The 15559-nt window shown below is 40.0% G+C and overlaps 1 protein-coding gene across 10 annotated transcripts in view; it reads left to right on the forward strand.

The window, feature by feature from the left end:
• UTRN (utrophin) overlaps window positions 1-15157 on the forward strand; it is a 545759-nt gene extending 530602 nt beyond the window's left edge. For 9 of the 10 annotated variants that reach the window (XM_061130409.1, XM_061130407.1, XM_061130410.1 and 6 more), the window contains 5 exons: window positions 383-623; window positions 3451-3559; window positions 5044-5142; window positions 9342-9364; window positions 13144-15157. In XM_061130409.1, the coding sequence (XP_060986392.1) occupies window positions 383-623; window positions 3451-3559; window positions 5044-5142; window positions 9342-9364; window positions 13144-13152 (481 nt within the window). In that variant the 3' untranslated portion in view covers window positions 13153-15157. The remainder of the gene's footprint in view (window positions 1-382; window positions 624-3450; window positions 3560-5043; window positions 5143-9341; window positions 9365-13143) is intronic. The other variant, XR_009690701.1, reaches the window with a different exon arrangement.
• Window positions 15158-15559: the final 402 nt, after the last annotated feature.

The raw sequence follows: 15559 nt of genomic DNA on the forward strand, positions 1-15559 counted from the left end.
TGCTAGACTTCGGAGAAATCAAGAAGTCTCACCCTGGGAAGACTTCTCATGGGAAATCCTTTCGTATGCCCTTCCACACGGCCCTTATCCATTCTTTTTTCAGGACTACTGTCCAGGAAGCACCGTGGAGGCAAAGTTTCAGAGGACATCAGCACACTGGGCAGCTGGGTGCAGATTACAGCTACATTTCAGGGTTCAGGGGTGCTGTCTGTTAGAACATCTGTTTATTTAAAGCTACGGTTTTATTCATGCTTGCTTGTCTCATTAATAAATGTTTTTACCTATGAGGAAATAGATAGCCTGGGCTACATTTGGAGTTCATGAGCTGTTTTGGAGAGAAGGTGCTATGTCCAATACTAATTCCAGTTTTTCCCTCCACTAGAAATCTGCAGGTGGAATACGAGCAGCTGAAAGAACAGCACTTGAGAAGGGGCCTGCCTGTCGGCTCCCCTCCAGACTCTGTTGTGTCCCCTCATCACACGTCTGAGGATTCAGAACTTATAGCAGAGGCGAAACTCCTCAGGCAGCACAAAGGTCGGCTGGAGGCTAGGATGCAGATTTTAGAAGATCACAACAAGCAGCTGGAGTCTCAGCTCCACCGACTTCGGCAGCTGCTAGAGCAGGTAGAGTGTGCGGAACCTGGCATCCCCTGTCCCCACGCCATCTGCCCCAGTCCCACGTTCCATGGGGCTCAGTCCCAGAGTCAGTCGGAAGATTCATTTCTGGTTTCTCCTCTCCATAGTTGATTTCAACTGGCTTAGAAATCCCTCTACAAACAAAAGCATTAAATCCTCACTGGCACCAAAAAAAAAAAAAAAAAAAAAATGCATTTTCCCAGCTTAAAATGGAATTGCTCATTCTTCTTTAACACTGAAATCTGTCTCAGCTCTGAATAGGTTAAAGGAAAAGATCCTGTCACATATATCTGCATAAATTACATTTGGGAAACATCTGTGGATATTAAGGGAAAGGAAGTGACCTGAACTCTTCATGCTAAAATCTCCTTCCCATAAACTGTTTTCAAGAAATTAAGTAACAGATGTTTATTAATTTTCAGCTATTATTTCCTCACATAGCACCATGTTTTATGGCAGTTGTTTGCAAACTTTCTCGACAATAAAAATACAATTTGCATTATGATGAATGCATACAAGTATGGTGAATACAAAATACTAATTGCTGTTATTAAAAAATGCTGCCTCTTTCTATTTTTCTTCCCCCCTCCTCCCTTCTTCCTTCCTTCCCCCTCCTTCCCCTCTTCCCTTTGATTTTTCTTCTATTTTTCTTAGTGTTGGTCAGACCCAATTTTATGACTCATCAGTGGATAATAGCCTGCAATTTTGAAACACGCTGTTCTTTGGGATGTAAAAGAAGCATCAGATATAGTTTCTGCAATCTTGTTAGGGACCATAATAAGACAATATGATATATAACAAGATAGTATCATCTATAAAGACATACACACTTTAGAGAGTTAAGTAACTGATTACATCTAGCAGCTGAAGAGTGGGGATCATGTCACAGAGCTAGTAGTGAAGATATCTTTGCAGCAGGTGTTTATTGTAAAGAATCCCAGACGATGGGCCTGGAACTTCCCTCTCTTGAAGAATCCCTGACATTAACATTCATGCTATCTTTTGCTTTCTTCTCTGGCCCATGCAGTGTGGGGCCCCCTAGACAGTGAATAGGAATGCTTTTCTCCAGAAATGATGTGTTTATCAAAGGCAGAAACAACTTTCTCTCCAGTGATTTTCTCAAATTTTAGAAAACCATCTTTTCACAGTTGCTTGCAGTATCTTTTAACTTGTCAGAATCATTCAAAACAGTGTAATTTTTGCATTACCTATACAGCGGGCCACAGAACACCCCTTATACTTTCTGAATGTCTGTCACTGTTTCAGACTTTGTGAGAGACTGTTTGGGAGAGGCTTTACTTAGAAACTGTGCATCATTTAGACCTTCCCCAAGGCCTGGCAGGCTTTCTCTTATCCTTTGAATATTAGATTCTTACCTTGATGTCACTCCCCTACAGCAGAAAAACTATATTGTCAATATTGTAAATATGATGTTTCTGATTGGTGCCTGGACAAAGGATGGCTTTTTCCTCGAACTCTCTTATTCAGAATATGAAGTGTGAGTATTAAGGACTTAGTGCACAGGTAGAATTGTTGTGGAAGGCAGCTGTGCTTGAAAGTTTTGTTTGCTGTAGCCTGGTGATACTCTGAAGAGAGAGCCAAGGCTCTCCTGCTCACCGCCCGCCTCCCCCCACTCTCTTCCTCCCATTAGACTGAGCTGCCTAATGGCTCATGAGCCTTCAGAATTGCACAGTAATGCTTTACAAGATATCGGATATCTAAATAGCTCTGTCTATTCTAGACTATAAGGCTCTTATCTCTTCTTAATGACCTAGCATGAATGCCAAAAGTTGATGGAAAATTCAACTCTGATAGTAAAAACTAGCAAAACCGCCAGACTTCAGCTAATATGGATTTAATGGAAACAAACAACATCAAAATCAATGGAACTTCTGCATTGCCTTTACCATGAATCATGCTTTTCTCATCTGACCATGTACCTGTCAGTGTATCCATCACTATTTCAAATTTCCTGCCTTTGTGAAGTATTTATTAGGTGTGTCAGACTCCTTTCTAATCACAGCAGAAATACTAATTGATCACCTCCTTCATAAAACCCTCTGATGCTGATGCTCTTATCACCAACCCTAGTTTTTTTTTTAAAAAAAAATCTAGGTTTTTATAAATAAAAAGAAGATAGTTATAAAATTGCCTCAGAATGAGACAGCTCTGAGTGACCAAGTCTGTATCCAAGCAGCTGAATCCAAAGTCATGCTCTTCAAGCACAGGGAACTTTATTCAGTACTCTGTAATGACCTATATGGGAATTTAAGAAGAGTGGATATCTGTATATATGTATAAAGGACTCACTTTGCCATACAACAGGAACTAACACATCATAAAGCAACTTCAATTGAAAAAACAAAAAAAAACCCAAAATCGTACCCTTTACCGCTCTCCAATATTGCCCTTAAATATTGATTTAAATTAAAAATTAGCGTAATTTTTAAATTAGATAAATTTACTGGATGAGAAGCAGTGTTAATTTTAGAGATGAATGAAACATCTTTCCAAAATTGCTTGATTGGCATAAAACTAATAGAACAATCGAGCGAATGACCCTGACATTGATAGGTAAATCCTGCCATATAACCAAGTGAATTCTTCAAAGTTCTCAGATCCAAAGGGAAGGACCGTTTGGTCTTCAGCTGAAACTAGTGAGTCCACCAACTGATGTTAAAGCGTATTTGAAAATAACTGAGGGTGAAGGATGTTATGTGATTTAATTATCCATAGTTGGGGAAGGGAAGTTAGAAATGTTTTCTTTAATCATTTTTTGAATCTCTTCAATTCTAACCTCTGAATGTGATTCCAGCCTGAATCTGATTCGCAAATCAATGGCGTCTCCCCTTGGGCTTCCCCTCAGCAGTCGGCACTGAACTATTCGCTGGATCCAGACCCCGGCCCACAGTTCCACCACGCAGGTCTGTGTCCCCAAGACTCGGCTTCTCTCTCCTGTGGTCTACCCCCGGCTTTGCCGTTTGTCTTTTCATTTTAAATAACATTCTTGCACATACGTGCCTTAAGCATAAGGGAATTTGTATTCTCTTTCATCTCAGCTGAGTACAAGGCCATTTTAACAATACCAAAAAAGCAAGCATTTTATAATAATAAACCATAATGCACTTGTCTGTGTAAGGTGTAGTAGTGAATTGAATTTTGATGGGAGAGAAAAAAGAGCTCCTTCCTTTTGGGATGAGCAACAGTTTATTTTGTCTTTTGACTTAGGAATGATTTTTTTTTTTTCAATAAACTTCTGACTCTGAAATTTCATAGTTGTACACATTCAGAATAAACGACTAACAAATATCACACCAAATATAGTTTTCTCTGCCCAGGGTTGGGGACTCAGTATTCTACCTTCTCCATCCTATTTCCGCTAGGCATTTCTGCCTCACCCACCCCCATCTGAGGCTGACCTAGCCTGTCCTTGGTCACAATGGGGACCTGTCACTGCTGTGAGGATGGCCTCTGTCAACCAGGAATTCTGGAATGACATTTTGTTATTGATGAAATTAAGTTCTAAAATCCTACTGAGAACCCCATACTTTAACCAAATTAATTTGTTAATGGGATATCTTTTGCTGCATATATCCGAGGAAAACCTAAAATAGTGAAATTATTTTAAATTAAGTAAGATAATTATTTTGCTGTTGATTGTAGACAAAATAAACATCAAAGTAGAAAGTATCTTATAAAATACCTCTAACTTTTTAGCAGTGTGAGCTAGCCTACGCTGAAGTCTCCTTAAAGAAGGAAGGAAAAAAGTTGATGGAATATATTTCTCTTATGAAAATATACTTTTGGGTTTCCATGGTGGCTCAGTGGTAAATAATCCTCTTGTCAATGCAAGAGACACAGGTTCAACCCCTGGTCTGGGAAGGTCCCATATGCCACAGAGAAACTAATAAGCCCTTGCACCACAACTATTGAACCTGTGTTCTGAAGCCTGGGAGCGGCAACTACTGAGCCGGTGTGCTGCAACTACTGAAATCTGCAACGCCCTGGAGCCCGTGCTCCGCAACTAGAGAAAAGCCCACATGCAGTAACGAAGACCCAGCACAGCCAAAAATAAATAAAGTTATTTTAAAAATAGCTGTGCAAAATAGTGGATTTCTAACTAAGAAATAATATGGCCCCATTACTTATTTTTCAATTGTGAATTTTCCCCTGGCACTTGAATTCTTTCTATAGAAACATCTAATACATTTTAATTATGTAAAATTCTGTTACCAGAAATTAATGCAAAAATGATTTTGGAATTTTCCCCTAAAATGATTCTTTGCAAGGAGACGATTTTCACACTGATGTCTAGAGGCCAGTGGTGGCGTTTTTTCCCCCTGCAGTTGGGTTTTAGTGGAAGACCGGACGTTGATCTGAGAGCGTCCGTTGTTCCTTGTGTCTGCAGGCACGGCGGCAGAGGAGCTGCTGGCACCCCCTGACGACACCAGCGCGGACCTGACAGAGGTCATGGAGCAGATCAACAGCACGTTCCCACCCTGCTGCCGTGAGTATGAAAGATCATAACGCCACTGCTAGGCTTTTTCCTTCCATTTCTTCTTTCCCGTGTGAGGCCCTTTGTCTTCTTTGGTGAGATAACAGCAATATTGCAAGCGAGACTGAACATTATTTGAAGATAAATCAGGCTTTCCATATGTCGGCAAGGCAAACAAAACCCAGCCTGGATGCCATCACATCCCGGGTGGAGGGCCAGAGCCACCCTGCTCTTTGAGAGCCTTTGATCTGCCCTATAAGCAGCAACATGGGGCACATCAAACAAGCCTGTCTTTAAGGAGAAATTATCCTCTTCAGTGCAGGCCATAGTAAGAAAGGTGCATTTCTCCAAAAGAGTGTTTTTTGTGGTGTGCCAGACAAGTTCTGAAAATAGCTTTTTCTAAGTCATCCCTTCTCTTTTCTTCAGATACTGTCTTCTAATGTCATCAAGTTCCAATGTAAAAAGGGATTATTTTCAATTTCACTCCCCCCCCTTTTTTTTTGTTTTGGTGTGAGTTTTGTTTTGTTTTTTTCTTTTTTTCTTTTGGTTAGGGGGTTCTTTTCTCAAGGAATAAAATAGTCACTGTATAAAGGCCAAACAATTTAAAGCATGGAAGATTATGACCCTGTGAATTTTCCATATGAACAACCAAGAGCCAGAAAATAACCAAATAAAAACAGTTCAAACCCCAAAGGAAACTATATGATTGTTATTTATTGATATTTTCCCCCAAACGTTTTGTCTTCAGCACCTTGGCGCCTTGTAGTTTCTACTGAGCTGTCAGCAAAAACACTTCTGCTGTTTCAAACAAACAGTTTACTGCACATATATATGTGCTACTTGATGCTGCAGTTATATTTTAAATAATATTTTAAGGAAATCAGAATATATTATTTAAAAATATATTCATAATTTTGGGGTGATTAACTGTACTCAGCCATTGCACTAAGATTTTAGTATTACATATCAGGTGGCACTAGTGGTAAAGAATAACCACGTGCCAATGCAGGAGACATAATAGACTCAGGCTCGACTCCTGGATTGGGAAGATCCCCTGGAATAGGAAATGGCAGCCCACTCCAGGATTCTTGCTTGGAGAATCCCATGAAAAGAGGAATCTGGCAAGCTATGGTCCATGGGGTAGCAAAGAGTTGTACAGGATTCAGGTGATTTAGCACAGAACCGCACTATTATATGCTATTCATCATATATATGTAGTATGTATAAAACAGCCTGACATTGCACCCATTTCCATCCTCTCCTCAGAAAATACCATTTTAAGTGATGGTAAGGAGTCTTTATACTTTGATAATATAAAAATCTCCCAAGATAGGGATAGCTTTTCATAAAAATAAAAACATAATTGATTTATTTGTGAAATTAATATATGCTTTTAAAATTCTGCCTAGATTTATTAAACTTTAAAAAAAATGGATGTAGAATAGAAATGAGCACCTGCCATAGATTTGGTGCCCAATATATTTCTGAATTGAATGAGTGAATGAATGAATGATTAAATGTTCCCATTGGGAAGGAAGGTTTAATTGACAGTACTGGATAGTACTTAGAAGGTTCTGTCGGATTCCTTTGCTTTGCTGCCCCTTTTAAGTTGCACAAGTTAGCAAATTCTTTAATAAGCCTTAGCATTTCCAAAGCTTCAGTTCAGTTCAGTCGCTCAGTCATGTCCGACTCTTTGCGACCCCATGGACTGCAGCATGCCAGGCTTCCCTGTCCATCACAAACTCCCAAAGCTTACTGACCATCTTTGGAGAATTTTTGAAAACAAATCGGATTGGCATCCTCCCAATGCCAAGCCAATCCCTTGAGCCCCTGTAACTAATGAGAACTTTAAAATTGCTGGTCACCAGCATACAGTGAATTGATCTGCATGTTAATCTTGACTTTTGATCCTTTGTGAATTAAAAATTGGCATGGTCACAAGTGAATTTCCACTCCTGGCACTCTTGGAATTAAAATGAAACTGTATTCGTAAATCCTAATTGCATGAATTGCCTACTTAAACATGACTTTTTTTTCTTACTGTGCCTGTATATTGTTGCACATAACACTTTAGAATTCTTCTATCTTGGATTAATATCCCAGTTGGTCCTCATAGCATCCTTCAATTATGGCCTTTTAAAGTTTTCTTTTAATTATTTACGTTGAGTTTCAGAACAGAGAGGCAAGCATTTCCATCACTTCCTGGCAAGGAGTTAATGAAGGGAATGTAATCGTGTTGCCTATTAACTGACGTACTAAAATTTTCACTGACTGCTGTAACTAATTTTTTCAGTGTAGCATCATTTTGTTGTTTTTTTTTTTTCTTTTATGTCATCCGAATATATAGGATGCTAGTAGTAAGCTGAATATTATTTTCACCAATAGACCAACAAATGCTTTTTAAATTATTTTTTTTATCTGCAGGCATATTCTCACTGTGAATTGCCTATATTTATTGAGCTTGATTGACATTCATCAAAACTTTAAGACCTACTAAAATATAAAGTTTCCTGATTTCTTTAAAATATGTATTTGTATGATTTGTTCAAGACGGTACTTGTAGCCTTTATTTAATAAGAGGCTACAGGGAGAAGGAAATGGCAACCCACTCCAGTGTTCTTGCCTGGAAAATCCCTTGGATGGAGGAGCCTGGTAGGCTGCAGTCCATGGGGTCGCAAAGAGTCGGACATGACTGAGAGACTTCACTTTCACTTTCACAGGGTTAAAATGTTGATTTGCAGCAAAACGGATTTGATTTCTGTTTGGATTTGGCTGTTTGTTACTGAGAAGAGAAGCCTAACTACCTATGGTATACTTCATGCTCATGCAACTAAGCTTTCCCTCAAGAGGGTGTAGTTCTGTGCAAGTGTAATTCCCATGTGTAAGAAAGTCTACTCTTTTTTCCCTGATATAACTTACATAATTGGTAGACTTGATTATTCCCCCCAATACTACTGGGGTGCACACTTTACCTCCAGGGCATCATAAGCTTCTGGTTCTTGCTCTTTTTCTCATGAAGCACCTACTGTGTGGTCACAGATTTTTTTGTTTGTTTCCCTTCAAAAAGGGGGGAAAAAAAAGAATGATGAAAGTAGTCACATGCTGTTTAATTAGGGACAATCCTTAGTGACCCAGAACAGATGCTACCATCATAAGCAGTGGAGCTCCTCTCTCTCCCAGGGCTGAGTGTCAGTTCAGAAATTGTGGGGTGTCACAGAGAAAGGGGGAGATGCAATCTCAGCAGCCTTAGAGAGGAGCAGTGCTAGTGGCTGTCTTTCCAGGTAGTGCTGGATCAGCTTCACCGCACCATGCCCTCTGCCACCAAGAAGGAACTGAGCTGCTTAGATGCAGAGGCAAATTAGACACCATATTCTAACTTCTCTCGTGCTCATAACTTAGCCCATGGAAGGCACAAGTATTAACCGAAGTTCCTACAAGACTTCTGAGTGCTGAGGACTAGGCTAGCCTTTCCTTGATGTGAACACATTGCCACCATCTTCCTGATCTTTGGGGTAAGGGTGGCAGAAACTAAAGACTCTGGTCCTGGCATTTCCTTTTTTTTTTTTTTTTTTATTAGTTGGAGGCTAATTACTTCACAACATTTCAGTGGGTTTTTTCATACATTGATATGAATCAGCCATGGATTTACACGTATTCCCCATCCCGATCCCCGCTCCCACCTCCCTCTCCACCCGATTCCTCTGGGTCTTCCCAGTGCACCAGGCCCGAGCACTTGTCTCATGCATCCCACCTGGGCTGGTGATCTGTTTCACCATAGATAGAATACACTGGCATTTCCTTAATGACCTCTTGGTCAGAATTTGTACTATTCAGGAGAATATACAGAATTTTCTCTGTTCTAATGCATAAACCAGATATATGGCATGATTTCAGTGGGAAATTTTGGGATTTTTTTTTTGCAAAACTAATTATTCACTGAGTGCTTTAGCATGTACTGATTTGAGAGAGCTGGCATATCTTTTGCATATTTTGGTGGAATTTTTATTTCTTAAAGCACATGGGATATGAGAAGCTAAGTAGGGAAACTAGCCCTGTTGAAGCATCTGGCCAAAAAAAAAAAACTTCCTCAAAGCTTTTTCTTATTAATATCCATTTAACAGCTGGGAATGGTGCAGTTCACACTTTTGCATGCATAAAATGGGAGAACCACAGAACTGCCTTCAACTGACTGCTTTTGTTTTCTCTTTCAGCAAATCTCCCCAGCAGGCCACAGGTAAGAGTTCATGGGTTGATTGGTTTAGGTGTTACAGATTATGACTTGGAGTAAGCGATTAGTGGGACTTCCCCTGGTGATCCAGTGGTTAAGACTCTGTGCTTAGAGTCAGAGTTTGATCCCTGTTCAGGGAACCAAGATTCCACATGCTTTACAGGATAGCCAGTTTTTGTTTTTCTTTATTTAAAAATAAAAACTAAGCGATTAGCGACTGTTGATTTTTTATTTTTGCTTTATTTTCGCCTTATGAAATCAGAGAATTGAAATTCTTTTATGCTATACATGTGCATTCAGAGTTCATGAAGCATGCTCTGTTTTTATTTAGGGACAGAATGTTTTCCTGTTAGACCCCTTTCTTCCCATTTCTCGGTAGGACCACGGTATGGAGTTTATCCCTGGTTTCCTGCTAGTACGCCGGGCGCTCCGGCATAGCCCCCTCGCAGTGCCTCCAGCCCTGCCCCAGGACATGATTTCTCCTGGTTTTGCTCTTCACTTACTTCATATCCTGTGCTTGATGAGAGTACATGAAATGCTGCTCTGACGCTATTCAGCGTTTGTCTTTGTACTGGTGCCCTTGCTTACTGCATATGTCGTGGATAGCAGCAGTTTAAGGCTCTGCAGGGCTGGAGAAACCATGCATTCAGGAGGCCTGTGTGCAGTTGATAACAGACCAGTTACATGCCTTATGAAGATAGTCAGGAGACAGATCTTAGGTTTGCTTCTCCGCATTCTGATACCATGAGCTAAGGGGAAAAAGGTGTAGGAGGTCTTGGGCTTCCCCAGAGAAGGCAATGGCACCCCACTCCAGCACTCTTGCCTGGGAAATCCCATGGATGGAGGAGCCTGGTAGACTGCAGTTCATGGGGTCGCTAGGAGTCGGACACGACTGAGCGACTTCACTTTCACTTTTCACTTTCATGCCTTGGAGAAGGAAATGGCAACCCACCCCAGTATTCCTGCCTAGAGAATCCCAAGGATGGGGGGGCCTGGTGGACTGCCGTCTATGGGTTTGCACAGAGTTGGACACGACAGAAGTGACTTAGCAGCAGCAGCAGCGGGCTTCCTAGGTGGCTCAGGAGATAAAGAACCTGCCTGCCATGTAGGAAACAGTGGCGATATGGGTTCTATTCCTGGGTTGGGAAGATCCCCTGGAGGAGGGTACGGCAACCCACTCCAGCATTCTTGCCTGGAGGATTCCTCCAGGACAGAGGAGCCTGGTGGGGTACAGTCATGGGGTCGTAAAGAGTCAGACAGACTGAAGTGACTGAGCACAGCCCAGCACTGTTGATTTATTCCCGATGTAAATAAGGAAACTTGCTTGACATGGTAGTTGATTTGGTACAACATTTTGTCGGTCTGGAAAGGGGGACCCCTCCCAAGTCAGTTTTTCCAGATGCCCCAATTGCCAAATCTTTTGTGTTCTAACAGCTTTTTAGTGAAAGTTGCTCAGCCGTGTCCAACTCTTTGTGACCCCGTGAACTATACAGTCCATGGAATTTTCCAGGCCAGGATACTGGAGTGGGTAGCCGTTCCCTTCTCCAGGGGATCTTCTGACCCGGGGATCAAACCAGGGTCTCCGCATTGCAAATGGATTCTTTACCGTTTGAGCTACCAGGGAAGCCCAAAGTGAAAGTCACTCAGTTGACTCAAGCCTTTAATAGTTCTATGTACTATGTACTATCTGTAACCCAGATAGGTTTAGCTGACAGGGTTCTACCAAACATCTACTTCAGATAGCTACCACAGAACATAGACTTGAAAGCCATGCCTGGGGCAGTACACAAAGCTGCTTTTGTTACTCTGAGGGGGAAAGATTTTGAGTTTTCATTTAAGAATTTGCTGAGAACTGTTGGCAGATATAGCCCATGTGTTTTTCAGTATTTTCCTTATCAGGTAGTCTTAGAAATAGTGTGTCCCAAGACCATAGTAAATCTTTGGAGAACATTTTTCCTCATGAACTTGTTTATGAATCTCTTTGAAATCGTGAACCCTCTGATTGTGTTACTGTCTTCATGGCATGAGAGGCTGAGATATTGAGGAGAAGCCCAGGTGGTTCATCTTTAGTAACTGAAGGGAACACAAGGGAATATGAAGTAGATTAGTGGCTGTGGTGTGAGAGCCGGTGAGAAGGAAGAACCTCATCCCAGAGAGCAGAAGTCTTGTGATTGTTCTGTTGTCATAGTGAATCAGAAGCAGAGACTTTAGCAGAGAGTGAGGATGGGGAGGAGGCCTTGGAGGTATGAGGAGAGACTGGAGGATGTGCAGTAGCTGCTTGGAGCTTGGGAAATAGAGTGACTACCAGGTAGCCTTAAAGGCCACCACTTGCTTGCTTGTGAATTTCCCTTAAGGCCTGTCTGCAGGACTATGTGTTGCCCTTCAGCCACATTCAAGTTCATGGGCACAGGCACCAGAGTAGGCCGAGCATTGCATTTAACTTGAAATGTATTGCATTTAAGTTGAAGTAGTTGTTTGGCCAGGAGAGTACAACAGTTCAAGGGAAGAGGCAGAGGAGTGATGATAATGCTTGAACCCAAGTCTGGTAGGAAGAATAGTGAGGATGCAATAGGTGTGGGAGACAGAAAATCCATGTGCTGTAGTACCAAAGGATGAATGAAGTTTGGGTGCTAGTGGAAGTAAGCTGGAAAGGTACGGGTAGGTTGTCAGAAAGTGGGATGATTGAAATTGAAATATTGAAAGAGATGCAGGTATTGGCAATCATCCAGATTTGAGACTTTGAGTGGAAGGCTAAGAAAAGGTGAAGGACAGATTCTGGGAGAAGAGTAGCTCAAGGAGCTAAGAGGCCACAGGTTTGGAAAAACCATCTATGTATTGAAATCATGAACATTTAAAACCAGTGAATGACAGCAATTTTTTCTTCAAGAGGTAAGGGGACATGAGCTAAGACACCAGAAGATGACTGCATAGTGGGTGGTATTGTTTAATGACAGGAGATTCAAAGCTGGGTACTTTTAGGAAAGGAGAGAGAGAAAAGGCCCTGAAAAACACAATATGAATCTATCCAATATCTGAGGAGGGTGAGAGATGAAAAACAGTCCTATGTGAAGAAGTCCTTCCTTTCTATGGAGGAAGCTGTGCCTTTAGGGAGATGTAGATATCCATTAGAGCAAGCTAGTGAAAGATGCCTTTAGTTTGAGGACACAGGTTTTAATGATGATGGACCCAGCCATTTGACCTCTGAAAGGTTGATGCCACTCCTCGGAGTGTGACTTGAATTTCTATCTTCCTTTTCCTCTGTAAATTAGCCCTGAGCCTTTAACTGGCACCATCGCACACCCTTGGACTGTGATTCCTGTCTTGAGTTCTTATTGTCTGGATCCCAGCTGGGATCCAGCTGGTACCCTGGAATTGTCCAGGGTACCAGTTCTGCGGGAGACCTCCCACAGACCCTCAGGGGAGCACAGAGTTCTTGCACCAACCTAATTCAGTCAACATTAGTATCTCCCAGGGGGGAAAAAAAAAGACAAATCGTCTCAGTTTTAACTTGGTTTCCAGCCTGAACAAGAGAAAAGTCTTCCAGACTTCCTCTATATCAGCTGAGTTTATGAAAAGCAGGCTATGAAATCTTAGGATGAAAGCAAAGGACTTCATTCCAGGAACAAAAGTCATGTGGGAGTCAAGTGTCCCCGTTAAACATAGCAAAAGAGGGCTTGTCTATACTGAAAGAAGCACTTTTATTTTTTTAAGAGTTGACGGGTCTCTGCTACCTGTAATGCCTTCTGTAAATGTTGTTCTGACAGTGCTATTTTCTCTTCCCACAGGCAATGTGAAGTATTCATCTAGCCAACCAACATTTCTTGATTTACAATGTTGCCCTTTTCAGCAAATGCCAGTATCAAGTCCCATTTAATCAGAAGCTCCATGGCTGTTTGAATTATGCTGTTGAGTGCTGACTGTGTGTTCTACTGAAGGAGTAAAACACTGACTATCCAAAGAGGAAAGGATATTTTGTTTTTATAATAATCATATATTATTGTTTTCTTCTTCCCTTTCTATGCAACTGTAAATTAATGAACAGAATGGTATTTGGAAATGGAAATACATTTGTCACTGATTTGTATACTGTATACAGTATTGGGAAAGTGGGTGGGGGGTTTCTAATGTGAGACCTTCTTTTTAATAACCATGAAAAAATGCATAAGAATTAGAAGACAGTTTTACATTTTTACATTCCTTCTTATTAACCTTGTACAATAACTTCATTTGTTTCTTTGACTCTTTTACCATTATATTTTGGTTATTTATAATGCATCAGCCACATGACCAAATAGATTTTATTTGTTTCCATGATTTGGCCAAATTAATAATATCATATATGTCAATCAAATATTATATGTTTATGGATTAGGCTACAGCTCTGTGTATGCTGTAACTTTACTTCACATCATACACTTATTTCTTTAGTGACCACTTGGATAACCGCAATAAAAATCCTGTGGGCCTAACAGGCATTTCTATTGGGATGTTTTCCCCCCTTGTCTTTTATCTCCCCGCTCTATATAAGTAGGTGTTGATTTCTTTATTTATTTCATGTTCCAATATGTATGACAGAATTATAATAATCTCAAAGATTATTTTACCAAAGGTTGCCCATTTAAGCATATTTTCATTTTGACACACAAACAAGGCTTGGTCCAACTTTTCCTAGTTCCCAGGTCTTGATTTTCATCATTCAGTACACAGCAGACCTGTACCTAATTGTGATACCAAAATACGTGGTTGTCTTAAGTTCCCTTTGAAGAAAGTTTGATGGTTGTTTATGTCTCTAATATTTTCAAGCCCTCTATGAGTCTTAAAACCTCCAGTTATTTTCCTTCTGAAAGCAGATGCAAATTTAATGAATCTCTCATTTTACTTTTTGAAGGAATAGCTATTATATTACCCTTTATTTGACCAATGCATTTGGGAACGATGTTTATCAAAAGCCTATATCACTGCTTCTATTGAAGAATGAAATTAATGCTTAGATGGTGGAATCCTGGCTTATACCTTTGAGTGCATTCAGTTAGGTATTTTGTTCAGCTCCTGATTCAACATTTATTTGGTTCAGTTTAAACATGCCATGTCATTTACCAAATGTAAAGAAACCAAAAAAAAAAAAAAAAAGTGAAAGTAATGTGTTTTGATTGAAGCATATGTGCTTTAAAACATCAGGACATTTTAACTTTGAGTTCTCTTTAACTGGGATCTGGCCAGAAGGAGGCTTAAAGTTAGAAATTCCTATTCTTTTAGAATAGGTTGGGTGGGTTGGGGGGCAAGGGTGTCTATTTGCAGTAAAGATATTTTGAGAAGAAGAAAATTGTTTTATATAAGAGGAAAGCCATGACCACCTTTCTACCTCAGATCCATCTTCATCCATCGTGTTGGAAATAGCTTTATGCCGCTGCAGTTTGAAAAATCTAGAGCTTCTATCAGATCACATCATACCCAGTAAAAATACCTATTTAAAGAAAAAAAATTCCCTGAACTCTGAACTACAAGTTGTAGATTTGGTGTCTTCCTTGTCCTTATTTTGAAAAGTTATGTATTAATTTTTTTTCTGCCTGTAATTGTGTGCAACATGTTCTCTATCTGCTATTAAGGAAAAGCTACATAAAACACTACATTGTAACATTTTAAGTAATGGTAAATATAAAGAAATATATTGCAGTAACAACAAGGGGAAATAAGTATGTAGTTCTTTTGAAAAATGTGGTAAAGAACTAATCATAGACTATCATCTAATCTGGTTACATGTTGTATTTTTCATCCTGAATAAACGTAATTTTAACACAAGATGACTTTGATATTCTTCAGTGGTGTTCACTGATAGACTTAGAACTTTGAATGTACGTTTATGAAAATAAAATATAAAGAGAGCCTGTATCCTGGTAATCTACATATGTTCCTGCAGCTTCTCTCATGCACCCTAATACATTCTTTCTCACTCTCACTGTCTCACTTTCTCTTTCTCTGTGTTTCTCTCTTTTCTCTTATATATATAATTCTCAATTTTCCTTACAGATAGAAGGTTAGGAAAAAATAATATTGGATGTTAAAAACATGCATGTGAAACCTATTTAGCTTTTGTTTTAATATCTTAGATGCTATTTGTATTTAGTCAATTATTCTTTCTTTTTTTTTCTCATTTAGTTGTTTATTTCACTCATTTGTATTAAGTATACCTTTCTTTAATGT

This window comes from Dama dama, chromosome 26 (genome assembly GCF_033118175.1).
Source record: "Dama dama isolate Ldn47 chromosome 26, ASM3311817v1, whole genome shotgun sequence".
NCBI classification, from domain to species: Eukaryota; Metazoa; Chordata; class Mammalia; order Artiodactyla; family Cervidae; genus Dama; species Dama dama.